A 25,671-nucleotide genomic window follows, 5' to 3' on the forward strand; every position below is an offset into this window, starting at 1 on the left:
CGCTTGAACCCAGGGGGCGCAGGTTGCAGTGAGCTGAGATCATGCTACTGCACTCCATCCTGGACAACAGAGCGAGACTTTGTCTCAAAAAAGAAAAAAGGGGGTGTGCAAAGGACATGAACAGACACTTCTTAAAAGAAGACATACATGAGGCCAACAAGCATATGAAAAAAAGCTCAGTATCACTGATCATTAGAGAAATGCAAATCAAAACCACAGTGAGATACCATCTCACACCAGTCAATGGCGATAATTTAAAAACAAAAAAAAAAATAACAGTGCTGGCCAGGTTACAGAGAAAAGGGAACCCTTATATGCTGTTGGAGGGAGTATAAATTAGTTCAACCGTTGTGGAAAGCAGTATGGTGATTTCTCAAAGAGCTAAAAGCAGAACTACCATTTGACCCAGCAACCCCATTACTGGGTATATACGCAGAGGAATATAAAGCATTTTATCAGTGTGAAGCCCAAATATTGTAAACCCCAAAGTTGACAGGTCTCAGTCAATTTAGGAAGTTAATTTTGCCAAAGTTGAGGATGCATGCCTGTGACACAGCCTCAGGAGGTCCTGAGGACGTGCCCAAGGTGGTCCGAGCACAGCTTGGTTTTATACATTTTAGGGAGACATGAGACATCAATCAGTATATGTAAGATGAACACTGGTTTGATCCAGAAAGGTGGGACAACTCAAAGTGGGGTAGGGGCTTCCAGGTCATAGGTAGGTAAGAGACTAGTGGTTGTGTTCTTTTTAAGTTTCTGATTAGCCTCACCAAAGGAGGCAATCAAATATGCATTTATCTCAGTGAGCAGAGGGATGACTTTGAATAGAGTGAGAGGCAATTTGCCCAAGCAGTTCCCGGCTTGACTTTTCCCTTTAGCTTAGTGATTTTGGGGCCCCAATATTTATTTTCCTTTCACACCATGAAGACATATGCATGCGAATGTTCATTGCCTCACTGTTCACAATAGCAAAGATACTGAGTCAATCTAAGTGCCCATCAATGACAGACTTTATAAAGAAAATGTGGTACACATACACCATAGAATATTATGCAGCCATGAAAAGGAATGAGATCATGTCTTGGGGGAACATGGATGGAACTGGAGGCCATCATCCTTAGCAAACTAATGCAGGAACAGAAAACCAAATACTGCATGTTCTCACTTACAAGTGGGAGCTAAATGATAAGAACTTATGCACACAAAGAAAGAAACAACAGACCCTGGTGTCTACCTGAGGGGGGTGGATGGGAGGAGGGAGAGGCACAGAAAAGATAACTATTGGGTCCTGAGCTTAATACCTGGGTGATGAAATAATGTGTACAACAAACCCCCATGACACATGTGTATGTAACAGACCTTCACATGTATCCCCAAACCTAAAATAAAAAATAAAATAAAATGAAGTATAGGGGTTTTTATTAGACTCTGGGTGGAGAAATGGATGAGAAGGTTCATATTGGTGAATCATAGGAAATAAAGTTGGATAGCTTTAGGAATGAGATGGAGCAGGGTGGTTTTTGGTGTTTTGTTTTGTTTTGTTTTGTTTTTTGGTTTTTTGGTTTTTGTTTTGACACAAAGTCTCTTGTTTCCCAGGCTGGAGTGCAGTGGCATAATCTCGGCTCACTGCAACCTCCACCTCCCGGGTAAAGCAATTCTCCTGCCTCAGCCTCCCGAATAGCTGTGATTTCAGGCGCCTGCCACCATGCCCAGCTAATTTTTGTATTTTTAGTAGAGACGGGATTTCACCGTTGTGGCCAGGCTGGTCTCAAACTCCTGACCTCAGGTGATCTACCCGCCTGGGCCTCCCAAAGTGCTGGGATTACAGGCATGAGCCACCCCACCCGGCCTGGAGCAGGGTTTTTTAAAAACTATTTTATTGGAACATATCTCACATACCATAAAATATGAAAGTGTAGTCATGTGCCGCATAGCAACTTTGCAATGACAGATCACAACATATACCATGGTGATACCGTAAGATGATAATACTGTATTTTTACTGTACCATTTCCATATTTAGATATGTTTACATACACACATGCTTACCATTGTGTTACAGTTGCCAAACTATTCAGTAGTATCAGTAACATGTTATACAGGTTTGTAGCCTGGGGGTAGTAGGATATACCGGGTCTGTGTGTAAATAGACTCTGTGATGTTTGCACAACAGTGAAATTACCTAATGATGCATTTCTCAGAACGTGTCCCCCTCAAGCAATGCACAACTGTGTATAGTTCCTTGATTTTCTGTATGTTCACAGGGTTGGTTGTACAGCCAATCACCACGATCTAATTTGAGGACATTTTCATCACCCCAAAAATAAACTGTACCCAGTAGCAGCCCCTTGCCATTCCTACCCTTAGCTCTAGGTAACCACAAATCTGCTTTCTGTGGATTTGTCTCTTCTGAAACTTTTCATATAAATGGAATCGTACGATGTATGGTCTTTTGTGTTTGGCTTCTTTCACTTAGTATAAAGTTTTTGAAGTTCATCCCTGTTGTAGTATGTATCAGTACTTCATTCCTTTTTATATCCAGCTGGTCCATTTTCTGGATGCATCATGTTTTGTTTATTGATTTATCACTTAGTGGACATTTGTATTGTTTCTGCATAACCATTACCCTGTTTCATTATGAATAATGCTGCTATGAACATTTTTGAAAAGTTTTTGTGTGGATGAATTTATGATTTAGTTTCTCTTGGGTAGAATTTCTGGGTCATGTTGGAACCCTTAAGTTCAACGTTTTAAAAAACTGCCAAGCTGTTTTTCGAAGTGGCCGCAGCATTTTGAGTCTTCTACTTTCCCTGCATCCTAGCTTATGCTTGTTATTTTCAGTTTCTTTGATTATAAATAATACTAATGAGTGTGAAGTGGTATATTATTGTGTCTTTGATTTGCATTTTCCTAATGACTATCAAAAGACAAAATTACAACAAATTTTTTAAAATTTAAATTTCTTCATTTAACAATTCTAGAGTGGGCTAACGCTTCATTCTGTAAAATAGAATGCATTCCTGTGAGCTGACCAGAGGAGCTTGGTTTTATAGACAGAAAATGACTGAAGGAAATACAAACAAAGAACAAGAAGTAGATAGGTCACTTTAAAGTAACGTTCCTTGTAAGGCGCAAGGTGGGAACAGGGAAACAGAACAATAGGAAAATAACTCATTGGTTAACATCAGGTCACTTCAGGTGACATTTTGTTGTAAGGATTAAAGGTGGAGGGAACTTTGTTATCATGCTGATTGAAAGTGGCCTGCTTGAGAAATTCAGCCATCTCCCTCTCCTGATTTCTAGGAATGCCAGATAATAACTCAGTTTCAGTTTGATGGTATGGAACTTTAGTGTGAGTGACTCCATTACTGCACTATGCCTAATGCAGTAGCTTAGCCTAAAACAGTGGCTTATTTAACATGACTAAGGATATTGAACATCTTTTATGTACATATTGACCATTTATTTCTCTTCTTTGGAAAAATGTCTATTTAAGTCTTTCGCCCATTTTTTAATTGGGTTGTCTTTTTGTTGTTGAGACTGTAGGAGGTATTTTATATATTCTAGATACAAGTCTTTCTCCTCTCCTCCCTCCCACCCCCTACCAGTGTGAAGCCTCTAATGCTGCCTCTTAGGGGGAATAGCCTTGAGTATGCCCACAATAAGGATGGCGCTGGTTTTGGTAGAGCTTTCTTTGGCTGTCTTTTCCCCTGACCACACCCGCCTCTTAAGCTCCATTACTCGCAGACTGATTGTACTATTGTTTTCAACGTCCTGGGGCATAGATAGCTTCACAAACTGATCCAATCAAATTTATACTCCTTTGTGAAGATAGTTTTCGGGGCAGTGTTTGAGATTTGTTCTGACCCCAAAAGGGCTCTTCCTAGGTGTTTCTGTTTCTTTCCAGCACACAAGGAACTCTACAGTTTAGCCTTTATTGCCAATGAATCTTTCAGCGTGCCTTTCATCACAACCACCATTCTGGAGAGCACCCTTCAGTTTGGACTTTTACATACTTTGTTGCAATGAAGTCAGTTCCTTTGGGTAACGATTTGGAGCTCCGTTTTATGGCCTGCTTCTCTGCCCAGTCAATGTTGGAGCCAGGCTCCGGTGCTGGCGTAAGGGACAATGGATCATTCTTACTACAAGACATCCTGATTTAGGAGCTGAGTGTTCAGTGGAGCAAGAGGCAGCAGCCCAGGTTTCTTGGCTTGTCTCTCCTGGCATGGAACCCACACCCCAGGATCTGGGGCAAAAGCAGTCAGGACCCTAGTGTACTCTGGGGCACCACGCCCCAGGTGGAGCCTCCATCCCCCATTAGGGCTGGGGATGGCTCTGCCTCTCAGCCACACTTGCCCAGAACTTAGCCTCAGCTACAGGTGGCTGAGAGAAGGGGCAGAAATGCCTGCATGCTGCGCCTCTTGCTAGAGCCCTGTGATCTTGGCTATAATTGGGGGGGTAGAGTTTCTGTCATACCAAGCTGCAAGCGGAAAGGAGGAAGAGGGCTCTGTTTCAGACACTATAGACTCTCCTTGTCCTCACTGAGCTTTAGTAGATTTTTTTGGATAGGTGTTTCTTCATTTGCTGTATACCCTTAAGACCATTTCTAGAGTCTTTAAATGGTTGGATTTAAAAAAAAATTTTTTTTAAATAACTTTTACCCATTTCACTGAGGAATGGGTCTGAGGAGCTCCCTACACTATCATGTCAGAAGGGAGGAGGAAAAACAGATTAGTCACCTCTTGGCTACTTTTTACCACCACGATCCTCAATTTCCTCACTGGTAAAATGTGAACAATACTATTCTTAAAGGTTGTAAGGATTAAGTGAAATGACATATATGAAAACTTTATATTGCTAATCCAAAATAGGTAAAACAGTATGCAGAAGCAGGCTGATGTAAGCACTAGCAGGCTGATGTAAGCGCTAGCATTTCTCTTTTCTAAACTATTGTGCATTCTAGAAATGGTAACACAAAGTTACTAGACCTCAGGAATTCTGATGCTTATAAATTTTTATGACTAAGTTATAGCACACATCATTTTGGTTGTGCTGGATGGTTTCACTTTTTGATTACTCTTCCCTATTTTCTTTTAAACTTCTTTAGATGATATGTGGGCTAACCTAGGTCAAACCTCTTCTCAAAACAACTTTTTTCTAGCTAACATTAATACCTCCCTTGTTCCAACTCCTGTTAAACTTGTATTCAGTTGCTATAGCCTGGTTTTATTTTTTGTTTTTGAGTCACAGTTTTGCTGTCACCCAGGCTGGAGTGCATGCATTTGCACTGTCATCGCTCACTGCAGCCTCAAACTCCTGGGCTCAAGCAGTCCTCCCACCTCAATCTCCTGTGTAGCTGGGACTGCAGGCGCACACCATCATGCCTGGCTGATTTAATTTTTAGTAGAGACAAAGTCATTATGTTGCCCAGGCTGGTCTCAAACTCTTGGACTCAGGCGATCCTCCCATCTCAGCCTCCCAAAATGCTGGAATTACAGGCGTGAACCACCGTGCCTGGCCTACTATAGCTTGTTTTAACATTCAGTTGTTCATCAGTGGTTTCTTACTTACCAGTTTTGGTTCCCTGTGTAGATTGTAAGTTCCTTTCAGGGAAGACCTGTGTCCTCCACACTACCCGGAACACTTAAATATTTATTATTTTCTAAGGGCTATTTTAGCTTTGTAGAAGTTTAAGCCTTAAGACTAGTCTGGTCATATGTTCATAAATAACATATGATGTTCATGTTTATTAGCTACCACACCTGGCTAATTTTTGTATTTTTAGTAGAATCAGGATTTCGCCATTTTGGCTGATCTCAAACTCCTGACGTCAGGTGATCCGCCCGCCTCAGCCTCCCAAAATGCTGGGATTACAGGCGTGAGCCACCATACCTGGCTTATATCTATCTGCTTTGTTCATTTGTCAGTACCTCTTACTGCTTCTGCCTCATTCTTTTAAAAGTACATGCTGTTTCAGTGTATCAATACGTGTATTTTAATGTATTTAACCTATTCTTTTACTGATGGAGAATTCATTGGCTATTTTTTTTTTCCTGTTACATGCTAGTATGCACAAGTTAGTATTGGGTCCTCTGTTGAGAATTTTGAATTAAAACTTGTTTTTTAAATTAAAATGAGCTGGTTCTCAAGAAATGTACAGTTTCTGAGTTCTTTTTTTTTTCTTTTAGCTCAAGTGATCCTCCCACTTTAGCCTCCCAGGTAGCTGGCAGCTAGTACTATGGGTGTGCACCACCACACCTGGCTAATTTTTAAATTTTTTGTGGAGACAGAGTCTTGCCGTGTTGTCTAGGCTGTCCTCTTATTCCTGGGCTCAAGCAGTCCTCCCACCACAGCCTCCCAAAGTACTGAGAATGACAGGCATGAGCCACCATACCCAGCCAAGAAATGTATAGTGTTTATCCAGAAGATGAAGCTAACATGTGAAATTGTAGACAGAATAATTAAATGTTCAATTGGCTTTTACCTTTTTTAAGGGTAATTATGCAGAATATACAGAATTGTTACATCAAGTAGTGCTTCACTTTTTATAAGTGCTCTAGGAGAGATTTCTGACAAGGAGAAACTAGGTATGGGAGTGATCAGAGATGTCCATAGGACAAAGCAATGTGTATGATCCTTGTTTATATTTCCATCTTTGATTTTTGTCCCAACTTTGTCATTTTCTACTTCCAGAATTATCCAGATTCATACCAGCTACCTTTCAGAAAGGTAAATTGGTAAGTTTGGAGCAGAGTGACCTATAGTGAGAAGCAAGGAGATAGTGAATTATTGATGTATATCACTTACCTAATGCAATAATTTATTCCTTTTATCAGTTAATATCAATTGACTACATGGTGTGTGCTGGAGGAAAAGTGGTGAACACAGAAGTCTTTTTCCTTGTCAAATGTATATCCTTGTAGAAGAGAAGACAATAAATGTAAAATAGAGAATATGTTAAGTATTGTGGTAACTGTCCAAAGATAGCTTCCTAGTGCGCTGTGCTTCCCAGTACCGATATCTTTCTGTTGTCCTCACCCACAGTTAAAGAGTGGACTGGTTCTGTGTAATCAGTAGCACATGGTGGAAATGAAATTTCCTTGCCTTTGGTTTTTTGGAATGGTTCTGGGGGAAGCCAGCATCTGTATGAGAGGTACTGTGTGTTCTCTATCAGTAAATCATCAATGAGTTCTCCATCAGTAAAAGAATAGGTTAAATATATTAAAATACTGTGAGACCTCAAACTATTTGTGTGGGAAGGCTGCATGATAAGACAGAGATGCCTGGCTACGCTTCACCTGTTTCAGCCATCCCAGCTAAGGCACTAGACTTGTGATTAAAGAGGTTATCTTGTATATCTAGCTGAGTCTAGCCTTCAGGTGACTTCAGTGCCAGCAGCCATTTGACTGAAACCACATGAGAGACTCCATATAAGAGCCACTCAGCTGAAGCTGGGCAATCCATAGAATTGTGAAAGATAGCAGTAGATTATCATTTTAAGCTGCTAAATTTTAGGATGATTTGTTACTCACCATAGATAATCAGAACAGATGGTGATTTGTATTGCAAAGAAAAGTAAATTGGGAAAAGGGTTAGGGAGAGAGAGATTCTAGTTTAAATTGGATGGTCAAGGAAAGCTTTACTGAGAAGATGTTCAAAAAGCATGACGGGACCAGGTGCAGTGGCTCACACCTGTAATCCCAGCACTTTGGAGAGGCCAAGGCAAGTATATATATCACTTGAGGCCAGGAGATCAAGACCAGTCTGGCCAACATGACAGAACCCCATATCTACTAAAAATGCAAAAATTAGCTGGCCACAATGGCATGCACAACTGTAATCCCAGCTATTTGGGAGGCCGAGGCACAAGAATTGCTTAAACCCAGGAGGCGGAGGTTGCAGTGAGCCGAGATCACACCACTGCACTAAGGCCTGGGTGACAGAGCAAAACTGTGTCTCAAAAAAAAAAAAAGGAAAAAGCATGACGGACATATGAGAGTAAGTAATATTGATACCTGGGAAAGAACATTTCAGTCAGAAGGAACAGCAAGTACAAAGATTCTGTGGCTGAGCAGCCTGAGGTTTTCAAGAAATAATCATGAAGGCAGGTATGGATGGAGCATAGGAAGAAAGGAAGATTAGTGGGAACTGAGGTTAGGCGTAGAGGTTGGGAGTAAGTGCAAATTATATATGTTAGTGATGTTCATCTTTATGAGGTATAACACTTTTGTAAAAAAAATTGTAATAACTCCTTTTCTTTCCCAAATATAGATAATATATATAATGAAATATAGATAATATAAACTTTTTATATACTTAATTTGAAAAATATAGTACTTCCAACTTAATATAAAAAAGAAAGAAAAGTAATATAATCAGTGTATTTTATTTTGTAAATACTGTGTCTAGAAGAATGTAAGTAGCCTTTATATAGAGATATAAAGAACTGCTGACTTTGACCACTATAAATTAGGACTTAAACGGGTGTGTTATATTGGTGACTCACATATCACAAACAGTTAGCTATTCGTGATGAGAATACTGGAGTGCAGTGGCGTGATCTCAGCTCACTGAGATCCTTCGCCTCCCGGTTTCAAGCGATTCTCCTGCCTCAGCCTCCTGAGTAGCTGGGATTATAGGCGCCTGGCACCACGCCCAGCTAATTTTTTGTATTTTAGTAGAGACGGAGTTTCGCTATATTGGCCAGGCTGGTCTTGAACTCCTGACATCAGGTGGTCTGCCTGCCTCAGCCTCCCAAGTGCTGGGATTACAGGCATGAGCTACTGCGCTCAGCCAGTAACTCATTCTTGATAAAAGCTCCGCATCAAAGTATTAGCTTTCCCTTGATTTACATGGAAGATGCATTCTGGAAAATTCAGAGCATATTAAAATAATACGATTTACCTAATTCACTAACATGAATGTTCCATGGCATATTTGAAACTTGGGGTAGTACCCACTAAATTTCAGTAGCTCTCCCCAGTTGTGACAACCAGAAACACTCCCACTAGGAACCTCAGGTAAAGAACTTTTTAGGGCATTATAAGAACGTTGGCTGTGAGTCTTTGGACAAAAAGTTCTAAGCAAAGGAGTAACAAATCACTTATGTTTTAATGAGATCATTCTGGCCACTATATGGAGATTAAATCAGGGAGATGTACAGAAGAAGAGAAACCAGTTAAAAGTCTAATGCTGTATTTTGGACAGATACTGATTTACACAGAAATTGAAGTTGTGCATCCTAAAATGTGATTGGATTCTGGATATATATCTAACACACACACACACACACACACACACACACACACACACACACACATTTATTTATTTATTTTTTTGAGACAGTCTCATTGTGTCGCCAGACTGGAGTACCGTGGCGCCATCTTGGCGCTGCCTCCCGGATTCAAGCGATTCTCCTGCCTCAACCTCCTGAGTAGCTGGGATTACAGGTGCTTAGCACCACACCCAGCTAATTTTTGCATTTTTAGTAGAGGCGGGGTTTCACCATGTCGGCCAGGATGGTCTCGATCTCTTGACCTCATGATCTGCCCGCCTCAGCCTCCCAAAGTGCTAGGATTGAGCCTCTCTGGCCGGCTGGATTCTGGATATATTTAGAAAGTACTTTATGCATCTTGGATCTTGGTACCAGGGTACATTTTTTTTTGTTTTTATTATATCTATTCCTGCTGTGTATTTTCCCAAAAGTAGTTATGTTGAATAGTTCACCTCTGCTAGACTTTTGAACTTTCAATATAGAGAGAATTTGTTTTTCTACAAATGGTTATTTCCATTGCTAATTAAAAGTAGAAAAGTAGAGTTTCCTCTTTTAAAAAACATGAACTTTTCATGTTACTAGTCTGGACATTAGAATTCAATTAAGTAATCATAAGTGAAAAGAAAATGTTAGCTTCATAAACACTGGAAAGCTTTTTGAGTTTATACTCTTTAGGGCCAATACCATGTAATTATTTGGGGGAATTGGTTTTTGTTGGAAATTCGACATTTATTTTATGCATGCCATCTTTGAAGGAAGCATTCCATGGCATTGTTGACTTCAAGAGACACTTTGATCTCAAAAAATGATGTGACTCCCTTTTGGATAATCTTTGGATAGCATCAAAATCATGCCTTTTATATGAGTATGCCTTATAATGGCTTATTCTTTTTTTTTTTTTTTTTTTTGGACAGGTAGTTTTGCTCTGTTACCCGGGCTAGAGTGCAGTGGCACCATCTCGGCCCACTGCAACCTCTGCCTCCTGGGTTCAAGCAGTTCTCATGCCTCAGCCTCCCTAATAGCTGGGATTACAGGCACCCACCACCACACCTGGCTAACTTACTCTTGATTCCACAGCCAGAGGTAAAGGACAACCAAGCCCTTCTGTTCCCTTTATCAATAACTTACTTCCTCCTTGCAGCAACTGCAAGAAAGTATATTTGAGGCGGGGGGGGTTGTTTTGACACAAGATCTCACTGTGTCGCCCTGTTTGGAGTGCAGTGATGAGCCAGCGCTCATGGCTCTCTGCAGTGTTGACCTCCTGAGCTCAAGTGATCCACCCACTCCAGCCTCTAGAGTTATGCGCACCACCACACCCAGCTAATTTTTAAAGTACAGTCAGGGTCTCACTATGTTGCTGAAGCTGGTCTTGAACTCCTGGTCTCAAGCAATCCTCCTGCCTCTGCCTCGCCAAAGTGCTGGGATTTGTAAGTATTTATTGAGTACCTGCTGTGTTGAGTGGTAGTCAAGTCCTTTGTGTGGATACGTGGTTTGGAGACTTAACTCCGGAGCATAGATATCCCTTCTCACAGAAGGGGCTGGAAAATGGGATGAGGGGATAGTTAACGGACTAGGACCGTATCTTGTCATATTCATCTTTAAAGCCCCAATCTGACAATGAATAAGCCAAAATTAATGTTTTTCAAGCAGTAGTGAAAAAAAGTTTGGTACATTTTTCACTGACCCCTTCACATTTAGGAATAAGTTTGCTGTTTTGCAATTTTACATTTGTGTTCCTCTCCTGTAAAAGAAAAATAAGGCAGCATTGTGTATTCACTTTCTGTTTTGCCTCAACCTTACCCTCTAATATTAGACCCCACGTGTCTTTTCTTGATTCTTTCTTTCTCAGACAGTTCAGCAGGAAAGCAGACTGTTTACAAACAGTCTGAGTTAATAACTTCCTTTCCTGCTGATCAAATAGTTGCTAAAATGAAACCTTTCTCAGGGCTGAGTGGGTGTTCTAGTTAGTGGGTGTTCTGGAATGTAAATGAACCCTTATTTTAAGAAAGATTATTTTTATACTAGCAGTTCTCTGTACACCAAGATACACATTTGTAGCAAGTGGAAAGTATGGAAACATAAACTGGACTTACTGGAAATTTTTAGATTAGTGAAAGACCTACATATATGGCTTGTCAATAGGAAAATCCCAAAACTAACATAACTGGCAAAATATAATGCAGTTTATTGAGCCTGTTGCCCTTGGCTTTAGTTTTTACATATGAGATACAGTCTAATGGCATGCAGAACAGTTTCTGCAGCAATGATAGCAGCTGCATTTGAGATACAGCTTGATAGGGATCATAAAACTACCAACCCACAAATCTTTGGAGACTGTATGACAGATTTAGTTCCTATGATTGGTTGGTTGATTGATTTTAGAGGCAGAGTCTTACTCTGTCACCTAGGCTGGAGTGCTGTGGTATGATCATGACTCATTGACCTCAAACTCCTGGACTCAACTGATCCTCCTGCCTCAGCCTCCCAAGTAGCTGGGATTACAGGCACCCTCCACCACACCTGGCTTGTTTTATTTTATATGATCAGCATTTCATACCTGGGAGAGACTAGTATTAAAAGCTTTATTTAATCCAAAGCTTTATTTCAACACTACAGGATAAAAAATGGAAGAACTGGGCACAGTGGTATGTGCCTGTAGTCCCATTGGAAGACAGAGGTGAGAGGATCACTTGAGTCCAGGAGTTCCAGACCAGCCTGGGCAACATAGCAAGACCTTATCTCCACAAAACAAAAACAAAAACAAAAACAAAACAAAACCAAAAAAAATGGCTACATGATTTATTGGAAAGGTGATTGTACTAGAAGCTGAGAAACCTGGATTCTGCAACTGATCTTACCAAAAAGTAGTTGTATATAACATTTATCCTAACGTTTGACTTTTGACATTTTTAAGCTTTAGCATCTTTTACAAGAGGGAAGTTGAATTAAAGTTGTTTTTTTTTTTCTTGAGATGGAGTTTCACTCTTGTCACCCAGGCTGGAGTACAATAGCACAATCTCAACCTCTGCCTCCCAGAGTCAAGTGATTCTCATGACTCAGCCTCCCAAGTAGCTGGGAATACAGGCACACAACACCACGCCTGGCTAATTTTTGTGCTTTTAGTAGAGATGGGGTTTCACCATGTTGACCAGGCTGGTCTCGAACTCCTGACCTCAGGTGATCTGCCTACCTTGGCCTCCCAAAGTGCTGAGATTACAGGCGTGAAAAAATTAAAGTTTTACCTAACTTGGATTTTTTAATTTACTATCTGTATCATGAAAGGCATAGCCTCCCTCTAATCTCTTAGTTGGGATCAAGAAAGAAAATAGGATATTCAGTGGTTATGTGGAGCTTACAGATGGTGAGTACTCTCCCTTTCCTTCATGATCTTCAAAGGAAATTGCCGATTGAGGTAAATAGGACAGTTGCATGCCATTATGATTTTAAACCTTTTAGATTTCTGTACCATGCTTCATCTTTATGTATTCTCTTCCCAACTTTTTGTCTCTGGGATTATGAGTAAATAGAACTGGGTAAAAGGTGGGGGTAGGGTACAAAATAGAAAATGGAAAAAGTAAAAGGAGATAAAAATAGATTGGGTGCTTCAGTGATTGTGGAGGTCAAATAAGTTTTCCATTGTTGATTATATTCCTTTCCACTGTTCAGCTTACTGCTGTTTACTCTCACTCCTTGCTATATATTTTACATGGAGACAGAGTCAGACTTGTGTGGATTTTTCTATTTAATTCTCCTGAGATTGTGAAACTGCTCAGCTAAATTTGTTCTGCTGTGAGAACAAATAACTGGAGGGCAATTCAAAATATTTGCTTAATATTTTCTTGGAAATCCTCAAAGAAACAGGGAGGATTTTAGATCCCTGTGATAAGAAATTCACTGGGATACACACATTTAAAACAATTTTTTGGTAACTCTTGGTTTCCCCTTTCTTGGCTCTGCTATTTACTGTCTTCCAGTGGCAGAATAACCTAGCAAAAATTTTTTGTTTTGTATAATAGAGAAAGGCTAGATTAAGTTTTATTGCACTAATGTAAGTTTTATATGATCAGGGAAAGGTTAGTCTATCATGGACTGTTAGGATGGGAGGGACTAATCATCCTTTATATTGATTTTCAAACGTTTTTCTTCAAAAGTGTTTTCCAAACAAAATCTTATACCAAGACCCAATATAGAAGATAGATAAAATTAATGACTTTGTTTTGTTTATCAGATAGCTCAAATCCACATGGTTTTGTTGATACACTATATGAATGCCTTAACAGAGCATTGGGAACTTGGGAGATTGCAGGAAAAGGCTTAGTTATGCAGGACTTTGTATATATTGCAGGACATGTTTGACTCCTACCCACTAAATGCTTCTACAAATTCCTGAAGTATTTTCTAGGGAACACTCTAATCGTCAATGAGAAGCACTAATCTGTAATCTCTCCCCTGGTGGTTTTATTCAGTTCCAAGGTTTTATGTACCATACCATCTACATACTGACTGCCAAACCGTTTATCTCCAGTCCCAAACTGTTATCTCCAGGTTCTGTTTCTGAGCTCCAGATTTGTAGAAGCATCTGCCTACATGACCTTTCTCCTTTGATGTCTAATATGCATTCATAGTATGTATTAAATAAAACTCTTGTTTTTTTCCCTCCAAAGCCTTTTCCTCTTCTTATCGCAGTGAAAGTTACCATCTACTCATTTGCTTAAGTAAAAAAATCTAGATGTCAGACTTAATTCATGCCTCCCCTGCCTGTCTCCCCCAACCTCACATCTAATTTATCAGTCCTTTGTTGGCTCATCTTTAACATAAATCCTCAGCCTCTCCATTTCTCTGTTTCCAATGTTACCAGTTTAATTCAAGCTACTCTTCTTGTCTTCTGATTGGTGCCCCTACTTCTACTTTTATCCTTTTGTTATCTGTTCTCCACTGAGACACTAGAAGAATTTTTAAACTCATCATGCCACAACCCCATGCTTACATTTCAGTGGCTGCTCTGTGATCTTAGGATAAAATTCAGACTCCTTCTCATGACCTATAAAGGACCCATAATCTGATTTCTGCTTACCTCTCTTAACCTCGTCTTTTAACAGTCTTACTCTTGAGTCCGTCAAGCTACAGTCACCTGCCTTCTACTCCCCTGAGGTATGACACCCCCTTCCCATCTACTGATCTCTCTACTGTCTGTTCCTTGTAACTGGAGTATTTTTCCCAGTTTATAGTATAGCAAATACATTCTTATCTTTCAGGTCTCCACTTGCTTGTTATTGCTTAAGAGGCCCCCCCATCCCCCAGTACCCAACTCGCTTATCCCAGCTTGTAATTATCTTGATTCTTTATTAGTTTGCATGTTCATTTTCTTTTTTCCCCATTAGAATGTAAGCTCTCTGAGAGCTTATCTTCTCTTATTTATTGGTCTCTCTTGTCTAGCACTGTGCTTAGATGAATGAATGAGGTGTATATACAGATTATTACGAAAATGCAGAGAAGGGTCATTTTTACTAGTCTAGGCATGGAGTGGGGGCTATTAGCAGTAAGAAGGCCTCATGGATAAGTGATTTTTGAGGTGAATATATGGTGCCATGGTCCTAAACTGCTGTGAGGTGAATGACATAGGCAGTGTGACATCAAGGGACCAGGCAGCCAAGACTGCTGCTGAGTGACTATAAGATTGGTCGCATATAGAGTGTGGATACCCTAGACAAAGGAATGATTCATGTCCAGGGCAGAATGGGTTGGGACAGCCTGAGATTTCATCATGCTACTCAACCCAGTGCAGTTTAAAACAAGAATTCTTTATTTCTGGAATTTCCCATTTAATATTTCCAGACTGCAGTTGACTATAGGCAACTGTAACCATGGAAAGTAAAACTGTAGACAAGGTGAGACTACTATGCCTACTTAAGGAATGTTTTGAATAATGTGATAATTAAGTCAGACAAACATGTATGTATGTTTGCATGTATGTATGTATGTACGTACATATTAGGGACAAGATCTTGCTCTGCTGCCAAGGCTGCAATGCAGTGGTGCAGTCACGGCTTGCTGCTGTCTTGAACTTCTGTGCTCAAGCAATCTTTCTTCCTCGGCCTCCTCTGTAGCTGGGACTGCAGGCACGTGCCACCACGCACAGCTAATTTTTAAATTGTATTTTTAGACATGGAGCTCTCACTATGTTGCCCAGGGCTGGTCTCAAACTACTGGACTTGAGCAATTCTCCCATCTTGGCCTCCCAAAGTGCTGGGATTGCAGTTGTGAGCCACCATACTTGGCCCCTCAAATTATTGGTTTTATCATCTAATTCTGAAACTTCTGGACACATTTTCAAACTGTTAAATCCTGTTTCTGAGTCTCATCTCAGCAATAAAGAAGCTAGAGTAAAGACCAAGTTGTACCCTACATGATTATAAGCCACCTCCTCAGCTTCTGGTCCTACCTGTACTCTGTCTGAAGACTATCTCCCTTTTGGTCACATTTGCTGAGATTGATAGAAATGAATCCAGGCACTCATTCATTCATTTGTATCCGCATGCACATTTTTTAATATCATGACTTCACACACACACACACTCTCTTGGCATCTCTCTCCATATATGGCCATGTGTCGCTTAACGATGGAGATACCTTCTGAGAAATTCATCCTTAGGTGATTTCATCATTGTGCAACCATCATCAAGTGTACTTACACAAACCTAGATGGTATAGCCTACCATACACTTAGGCTGTATGGTATAGTCTCTTGTTCCTAAGGTACAAACCTATTCAGCATGTAGCTGTACTGAATAGTGTCGGCAACTGTAATAAAATGGCAAGTATTTGTATATCTAAACATATGTAACATAGAAATGGTATGATAAAAATACAGTATAAAATTTTTTTTCTTTTAATGGTACACCTGTATAGGGCACTTACCATGAATGGACATTGCAAGACACAAAGCTGCTCTAGATGAGTCAGTAAGTGAGTGATGAGTGAATAGGAAGGCCTAGGACAATACTGTAAACTTTGCAAACCTATGTACGTAGGCTACACTAAATTTATTTTTTAAAATGTCCTCAATAACAAATAATTAATACTAGATTATCTTAGCATACTCTTAACTTTTTTACTTTATAAACTTAATTTTTAAAAATATTTTGACTCTTTCGTAATAACACTTAAAACGCGTTATATGAGTACAAAAATATTCTCTTTCATTATTCTATAAGCTTTTTTCTATTAGAGATTTCTTTTTTGCTGTTTATACATTTTTGTTAAAAACTAAGACATAAAAATACGTTAGCGTAGGCCTGTACGGGGGCAGCATCATTAATATCACTGTCTTCCACCTCTGTATCTTGTCCTACTGGAAGGTCTTCAGGGGCAGCAACACATATGGAGCTGTCATCTCCTATGATGACAATGCCTTCTTTCTCCTATGATGACAATGCCTTCTTCTAGAATACCTCCTGAAAGACTTGCCTGAACCTGTTTTACAGTTAACTTCTTTTTTTAATAAGTAGAAGGAGTACACTCTAATGATAAAAAGTATAGTATAATAAATATGTAAATCAGTAACAGTTGTTTATTATCATATGACTGCAAGTGCAGTAGGTTTGTTTACACCAGCATCACCACAGATACGTGAGTAATGCCGTGCTCTGTGACATCCCTAGGAAATAGGAATTTTTCAGCTCCATTATAATCTTATGGGATGCATCATATCTACAGTCCGTTGTTGAACAAAATGTCAGTATGTAGTACATGACTATTTTATGTATATTATTCAGTATATAGAGTACTGTGGCTGCTCTGTGAATATAGTTGTTGTATGTATTTCTTTAAGGAAAAATGAGTTCTAAGATGTAAAATGACCAACTTAAAAATGAACCTGCCAGGCTCTGTGGCTCACGCCTGTAATCCCAGCACTTTGGGAGGCTGAGGCGGGCAGATCACCTGAGGTCGATAGTTCGAGACCAGCTTGACCAACATGGAGAAACGCCGTCTCTACTAAAATTACAAAATTAGCCAGGCGTGGTAGTGCATTCCTGTAATCCCAGCTACTTGGGAGGCTGAGGCAGGAGAATCACTTGAACCCGATGGGGCGTAGGTTGCAGTGAGCTGAGATTATACCATTGCACTCCAGCCTTGGCAATAAAAGTGAAACTCCATCACACACACACACAGAACTTTCTGAATCTTTGAATATTATATTTCTCCAGTATTTTAAAAGAAAACAAGATAATTAAAATAAAGGAAAAATTAAAATCTTTGTTGCATTATTAAAACACCATAATGATAAAAATAAATACATGTGAGACAATGAGATAAAGTATTTTTGCTGGTTTATGTTCAGAAATATTTTTTATAATGAATAAGAATTCTGGTTTTGAGATTTTTATCTCAATGTGCAGTACTTTAGGAAATGCTTTTTATATTCTTTTACATTGTACCATTTCTCTCAAGGATTTGAAAGAAGTATATTGAAGACGGGATCAAAGTAGATGAATTTATGTACCATTATTTCAAGAATCAGAAGTGACGACTTAGGTGCTGGAAACAATAGAAATTACCACAGCACTACTATGCAGATTCCTTGGCAAGGGGAAAACACCCATGTATTCACGTCACACTGTCTGCCACAATGTACAAAAAAATTCTGCAGTTTATCTCTGGTTGATACAGTTATATGGCTACTCAGTTGACCTGGTTCAACTTATTAAAAAGTTCAGCTTTGCCTCACTGATTTGATGTAATACTTTTATATGCGAAAGTCTGTGTTTAGACTTTCAGTTACATCCCACAGGTTTACTTGTGTGCCACTAATACACTATATTAATTTAGAGGCTTTATATTATGTTTTAACATTTGGTTATTCAGACATTTCTTTTATTACTGTATTTCTTGGGATTAACATGAATAGGGATTTTTTTTTTCCATGCTCTTTCCATTGAGAGATTTGTGTCCTAGCTCAGATTTAGGTATCTTTCATATTTCCAGGTCTTATTTCAATTCATTTTTCAATTGAACAAATATTTACAGAGTAACTGCTATTCCCAGGTAATAGGCTAAATGCAGGATCCAATAATAAGACAGTGTCGCTGAGGAGCCCCAATATTTCTTAAATTGATGGGTTAACACTGTGAAACAAAAGATATTTAGTATGAATCTTTGATCTTAAGAGGTTTGAGAATTTGTGAATATACCTGGAGGAGGTTACACTGACAGAGTTCTAATTTATTCACTCATTATCAGTCGGTCTGTCAACAGCCTAAAGGACTTACAGAACTTTCCTCATGTTTCTTACTTTTTTAGGTGTACCAACATTCCAAGAAATTCTGGCTCGTAGATTCCTAAAAAAAAGTAACTGCTACTCAGTGTAATGGCTGAAGATATGAACCATGTGATCCATAGAAAATGATGCACAAAGCACACTATAAAAGCCAGTCAGTACCACTACACACCTATTAAGAGTGGCCAAAATCCACAACACTGACAACACCAAATGCTGACCAGGATGTGGAGCAGCAGGAACTGTTATTTATTGCTGGTGAGATTTAACAGCCACTTTGCAGTACAGTTTGGCAGTTTCTTGCAAAACTAGATATACTCCAACCATAAGAATCAGCAGTTCTGCTCCTTGGTATTTACCCAAAGGAGTGGAAGACTTATATCCACACAAAAACATGCACATGGATGTTTATAAAGCAGCTTTATTCATAATTGCCAAAACTTGGAAGCAACCAAGATGCCTTTTAGTAGGTAAATGGAGAAATAAACTGTATCTGTTACATCCAGACAACAAAATATTATTCAGCACTGAAAAGAAATGAGCTGTCAAGCTATGAAAAGACCTGGAAAAATTTTAAATGCGTATCACTAAGTCAAAGAGACCAATCTGAAAAGGCTACATATTGTACGATTTAAACTATGTGACATTCTGGGAAAGACAAAACTATGAAGAAGGTAAAAAGATCAGTGGTTGCCAGGGGTTAGGGGAAAGGGAGGGATGACTAGGTGGAGCACATATTTTTAGGGCAGTGAAACTATTCTGTATGATACTGTAGTGGTGGATACATGTCAGTATGTATTTGTCCAAATCCTATGGGACTGTTACATGTCATGAGTGATATGCTCTGACACTCCTGGGAGACCTTAGTTGCCTAAGGTGCCTTTCAGCCAGGAGGTACAGTTCCCCTTGTCTTTGGGACTCATCTTGTGCTCGTAAAGTCTTTTATAAACTTTGGTCACTCAAAAGGAAATTTTAAACGTGCCAAATTGAATGGAGCTTTAGATCTGGCCAGTTTAAGAAAATTTGCCTAAGCTGTAGACATTTACTTCCTCTTTTCAAAGAGCAACCGCTTTCTCCATGATAAAATTTCAAATGAGAGAAAAGGTTACAAACTCTAGTCAGTAAGACAAGCAAAACCTTAATCTCAGAGAAAAGTGAAAAAATCACAAATATACACAAATAATAGAATAAGAGAATAACAAATGAAACTCCTACCTTAAAGTAGGGCTTCAATTCCAGTCTCATCAGTTGTTTAATCAGGTTGCATAAAGTCTGAATCTCAGTCAAGCCGGGGAGATTCAACCCTGTGAGTGGTCTGACCAAGGGCTTCTGCAGTCTTCAGCGAGGTCAGTTGGATGCAAACAGTCCATGCTGGTGCCAGGGCTCCAGCTGTTGGCAAAACAGCAGGGGTCAATGGAGGCCTAATTTGGGTCCCATCTGGTTGGTCAAAATGTCACCCTGAAATAATCAAGAGGCTCAGAATCCAATTTTAAAAGAGTTTATTCAAGTGCCAAATTTGAGAATGGCCACCCAGAAAAAACAAGACTCCAAAGTAATTGGGTCAGTGCTCCAAAGTGGAGAAGCTAAAACTTCACTTACATAAGTAAAAACAAAGAAGTTTAGGAGTATTACCACATTTTTAATACAATGCCGATTTATGAATTACAGCAGTTTGGTTGGTTACAGCTTATTCTTTTTCAGGAAAGATGTTTTTAAAATTGCATCTCTATCAATTTGGTAGTCATGGGGCCTTTTGCCATCTGAGCTGGGTACATGAAAAAGGTAGGACATTCATCTATAACAAAGAATTAGTAACTAAGAGGTAAAGGGCACCATTTAATCTTTCACAGCATTTTACAGGGCAAGAAAATAAGAAAGAGGGCTAATTTATAATAGGAAGAAACAAAAGTTGCAGTGGCTTGCCTGTATTACATAGGTATTACAGTCAGTCACATTTTATTCAAGGCTCAGAGTAATTTGAAGTTTCAACAGCTTTCATTTATTTTCACATTAACCATTTGAGTCTTCATTTCAGTATATCTTCTTTCTCATTAGGGAAGCAGAGTATTTTCTTTTTTTTGTTTTCTTGGCAGGAGGTCCTTATATATTCTGTCCATTAATCACTTGGCAGTTTTAGATGTTGCAGATATTTTATTCATAATCTGTCATTTGTCTGTTAACGTTGCCTATATCTTAAATAGAAGCTCTTAATTTTAACTTAAATAGAAGTTCTTAATTTTAACATATATAAATTCATCAGTTTTTTGTTTTATCGTTGGCAATTTGGAGCTCTTGTTAAAGAAATCCTTCCCCACTGATAAATTAACAAAGTTGGGTGTTTATTTCATATATTGTATTGTTTCTTTATCACTACCATAAGTACTTAAGATTACAGATTTAAGATTACAATCCTAAATCTTAAATTTACAATCCTAGGTTGGTGGTTTTTGAACCTACTAAGATTCAATAATTAATTTCAAGAATCGAGGTGAAATTTATGTCATAAAATTAACCATTTTAAAAGGTGCATTTCAGTGGCATTTGGTACATTCAAAGTATTTTACAACTGCCACCTCTGTTAAGTTCCAAACATTTTTACCACCCCAGAAAAAAACCCTGTGCCCATTTAGTAGCTACATCCCATTTTCCCCTCCACTCAAATCATGACTCTCATCATCTGTCTCTGTGGATTTACCTATTCTGTATATTTCATGTAAATGTAATCATACATAGCCTTTTAAGTCTGTCTTCTTTCACTTAGCATGTTTTCAATGTTCATCTATGTTTTAATATATAAATACATGCTAAAACATTTACTTTTAAAAATATATAGGTATATACATTTCTTATGGCTGAATGATATTCCATTCTGTGTATATATCATACTTTGTTTAATCTTTTTTCCATTGATGGATATTTAGGTTGTTTTACCTTTTGGCTATTGTGAATAGTGCTATTTTGAACAGTTGTGTACAAGTGTTTGTTTATATACCTCATTTTAATTATGTTTGGTATATACCTAGGAATGGAATTACTGTGTCATTTAGTAATTCAATTTTAACTTTTTAAGGAACCACCAAACTTTTTTCCCTAGTAACCACAACCCCTTATTGTACATTTCTAGTTTCATTCCATTGTCATCAAGGAAGATACCTTGTGTGATTTTAGTCTTTTAAGATTTATTGAGACTGTTTTATGGCCTACTATGTGGTCTACTCTGGAAAATGGCTCATGTGCACTTGAAAAAAAACATATATTCCTGCTGCTGTTGGGTGGAGTCCACTGTTTTTAATTTGCCCTTTTCTTGGCTCAGCATTTGCTTGATTGCTGTAAACCTTTCCCTCTCTTCGAGAGTTCCCACAATTGATTCTGGCAGTTTTGCTCATTTTTTTCTTTTATTTTTCTGTGACAGGACTGTCCTTTGGAGCTACCTATCCTGCCATATTTGCTGATACCACTTTTTATAATTACTTTTTACAACCAATATTTTGTATACCCTCTTTAATATTCTGGGATAAAATATATAGGTGATATAACAATACACAGAGAAGTTTTAAAAATCAGTATAATGCTTTAATTGTAATATAAAAGAAATAAAAGTAATTTATAGTAAGGTAGTATGAATTTGTTATGTAAACACTAACATGACATTGGAAAGCATAGTGAAGTACTAGTGTGTTTTAAATAAGTTGGATTAAAGAAATGTAAGAAAAATCAGAATCCATTCTGTACAAGTGCTGATAAATGAAAGTTTAAAATCTAGTCTTAGGCCAGGCATTGTCGCTCATGCCTGTAACCTCAGCACTTTGGGAGGCTGAGGCCAGTGGGTCACTTGAGGTCAGGAGACCAGCCTGGCCCACATGGTGAAACCCCATCTTTACTAAAAGTACAAAAATTAGCTGGGCATGTTGGCCAGCGCCTGTAATCCCAGCTACTGGGGAGGCTGAGGTGGGAGAATCACTTGAACCCTGGAGGTAGAGGTTGCAGTGAGTCAGGATCATGCCACTGCACTCTAGCCTGGACGACAGCCTGAGACTCTGTCTCAAAAATACATAAATAAATAAATAAATACAATCTCGTTGTAAAGACCAGACCTTTTTTTTTTTTTTTTAAACAAGGAATGAGAGAAACTATCTGAAGTGAAATTAAATTAATACAAATTATAGACTAAAGTGGTGAAGTAAAGTAGAAAGTATGGTAGTCTTACAAATTTGTTGGACCTTAGTTGGGAAAGCAATTCTTTAGTAAATAATGAAGAAATATCGGAGAACAGATCTTTTATTTTAAAATCCTAACATCTATCAGGTCAAGTATTTAGTCTTGAATACTAAATATCTTTGGAAACAATACCCTTTCATTGATAATGAGATTTAAAGATGGACTTTTTTTTAAAAAATGAATTCACTGATCTCTGACTAGTATCAAAGTTAAGTTTGAAAAAAATAGGCAGTTATTAGAAAAATAAATGAAAGATTCAACTGATAATTTTTACAGTACATTTTTTATTTATGCACAAATACTGATACATGATATGCAATATTTTTAGAACAACCAATGAATTTATTTCATGTGTTACCATAATTTAATATTTGGTACTGTTAAAAGAGTCTTACATTCTCCATTACATATTTTAAATTGGCTTTATTGCTTTTGCAGTGATTACACTTTTACACTAAAACATTTTCAAATAAATGCACAGTTTAAAATACAAGACGCTGGGCTCAGGGACTCATGCCTGTTAATCCCAGCACTTTGGGAGGCTGAGGTGGGAGGATCTCTTGATCCCAGAAAATCGAAACCAGCCTGGGCAACATAATGAGACCCTGTGTTTAAATCAACAAAAACAAGTGTAACTTTCTTCCCCAGAAGAAGATAATGATACTTATAACTTGATTCAGAAGCTACTGTTTAAATTGTGTTTGGCCTCCAGGTAGTTTGTTTTAGCTTAACTCTTAACAAATGTTGAATTGCTTGTTTCCTACACATTTCAGATGGAATAATCACCCTTTCTATATTGTAAGTTCATAAAGATCTCATTGCTCAGTGTATCTTTTAAAGATAGAGTCATGCTTTTCCTGCTACCTAGTTATGGTGACAGTTAAATGAAATGTTTTTGGAAGTTTATAATGTGTTTATAAAAACTGTGTTAAAAGCATTACTATTAATATTTTAATAATAAATATGACCTCGCATGTTCCAGAGGCTATTCCCTTGAGATAATTCAGTCTCAGTCCTGAGTCAACCTCACGTTAAAAATTAATTCATAATTTCTTGCCTTAGCTTGCCCCTTAATCAAAATCACTTTTTAGGGGGAGATGTGTTTTGTGACAAAAGTAGTTTGTCCTTTGGTTATTGTATGTTTTGAAAATATGGAGCAAACTTCCTTGCCTTTATTAGCACTTTCCAAGCTGGCATTTTGTCTTAGATGTGTAACTACCTTTATTTTCACAAGAACAACCTGTCTTCACGTAGATTTAATTGCATTGTGATTTTTAGTTGTGGCATGTATGTGAATGTGAAAAGCAAAGCAAAACATTTAATAGTTTTTTGTGGCTTGTGTTTTTGATTTGCAGCCTTCAGGCAAACTAAAGGTACCTGAGGAGAATTTCTTCAATGTTCCTGCTTTCTTAACTGTCTCGGGACAACTTCATCTAGAAGTGATGTCAGGGTATGAAATTTTCCTTTCTCTTTTGCTTTAATATGGTTTGCTTTTTTATGGTTTGGTTGAGAGTCCTTCCCTTCCCATGCCCAAACCTTAAAGTTGAAATTAGTCTTTATCATTAGTTCGCTTGAATTTTCCAAAATATTCAGGCTTCTTTCTTATAATACAGACTTTTGTTTTTTGTGAAAAATGTAACACTGAAAACACAAAGTTGTGATTTTTTTTCTTTTTACTAATCTTTCTTATTGAATCCCAAACATGTAATCAGAATTTATTTTAATTAATCATATTTATGGAAGTAAAGGCAATTTATAGTTTATTCCTGAACCAGGTATTAGTCCATTTGATTTTAAAGAGAGTAGTATTTGAAACAGACAGAAGAATTTTTTTTTTCAGTAATTGGTTTAAATAAAATTAACTCATACCTACATTTTGAGAGGTGTACAACAAATTACATCTTTTAAGTCAGATCAAATGAATTTTAGCAGCTGTCAGACCTCTGGAAAGTCACTGTATTCCTTGGGGCCTAACTTTTCTTTAAAACAGGGGATTGAGCAAGAAGATCTTTAAAACCCTATCTAAATCTTATATTCTGTAATTCTGTGGGTAATTCCCATTTATGTTTATTTTTTTTAGAGCTGGGATCTCGCTTATTGCCCAGGCTGGAGTATAGTTGCACAATCATAGTTCACTGTAGCCTCAAACTCCTGGGCTCAAATGATTCTCCTGCCTCAATCTCCTGAGTAGCTGGGACTGCAGGCATGTACCACCGAACCTGGCTAATTTTTTGTAGAGATGGGGTCTTGCTATGTACCAAGGCTGATCTCAAACTCTAGGTTCAAGTGATCTTCCTGCCTTAGGCCTCCCAAGTAACTGGAACTCCAGGCATGTGCCAGCACACCCGGCTAATTTTTTAAATTTTTTGTAGAGATGGGGTCTCACCATGGGTCCTAGGCTGGTCTCAAACTCCTGGCTCAAGTGATTCTTCTGCCTTAGCCTCCCAAAGCACTGGGATTACAAGCATAAGCCACTGAGCCTGGCCTTTGTGGGTAATTTGTTAATGCAGACTTAACAAGTACTTAGTTTTCTCTGTGTATCTTTTTCTTTAAATATTTTCTTGTTATAGGGATTAGGACTTAAAATCTTTTCCAGAGATAGCTCACTTGAAAGGAAAGGAATCTTTTTGTGTTTTTCATTGTTTTAAAAATGCACAATTGAGAAAACTCAAGGAAAATGTAATAAAATAGTTTGCATGTTTACTTTTGTACTTTGCTAGAAGAATGGAAAGTCAGTGGTGGAATAAAGATGGTCTTGAAAGTAACATATTCTTTTCTGATTTATCTTTGAAACAAAAATATGTTATTTGATAGTTCCAGTAACCAAATGATTGTCATTATTAGCAGAACACCATGCAGAAAAAGTGTCATAATAACATTGTGAGATTATAGGATTTGCAGA

At 38.2% G+C, this 25,671-nt stretch overlaps 1 protein-coding gene across 9 annotated transcripts in view; it reads left to right on the forward strand.

The window, feature by feature from the left end:
* NARS2 (asparaginyl-tRNA synthetase 2, mitochondrial) overlaps window positions 1-25,671 on the forward strand; it is a 138,512-nt gene that overhangs the window by 25,527 nt on the left and 87,314 nt on the right. For 8 of the 9 annotated variants that reach the window (XR_002517133.1, XM_009186997.2, XM_009186998.2 and 5 more), the window contains exon 6: window positions 24,125-24,219. Coding sequence is in view for 8 of the 9 variants with exons in the window: in XM_009186997.2 (XP_009185261.1) it covers window positions 24,125-24,219 (95 nt within the window). In the remaining variant the exon portion in view is untranslated. Of the gene's footprint in view, window positions 1-18,623; window positions 18,810-24,124; window positions 24,220-25,671 lie in introns of those variants that run through there. The other variant, XM_017948802.3, reaches the window with a different exon arrangement.

This window comes from Papio anubis, chromosome 12 (genome assembly GCF_008728515.1).
Source record: "Papio anubis isolate 15944 chromosome 12, Panubis1.0, whole genome shotgun sequence".
Lineage (NCBI taxonomy): Eukaryota > Metazoa > Chordata > Mammalia > Primates > Cercopithecidae > Papio > Papio anubis.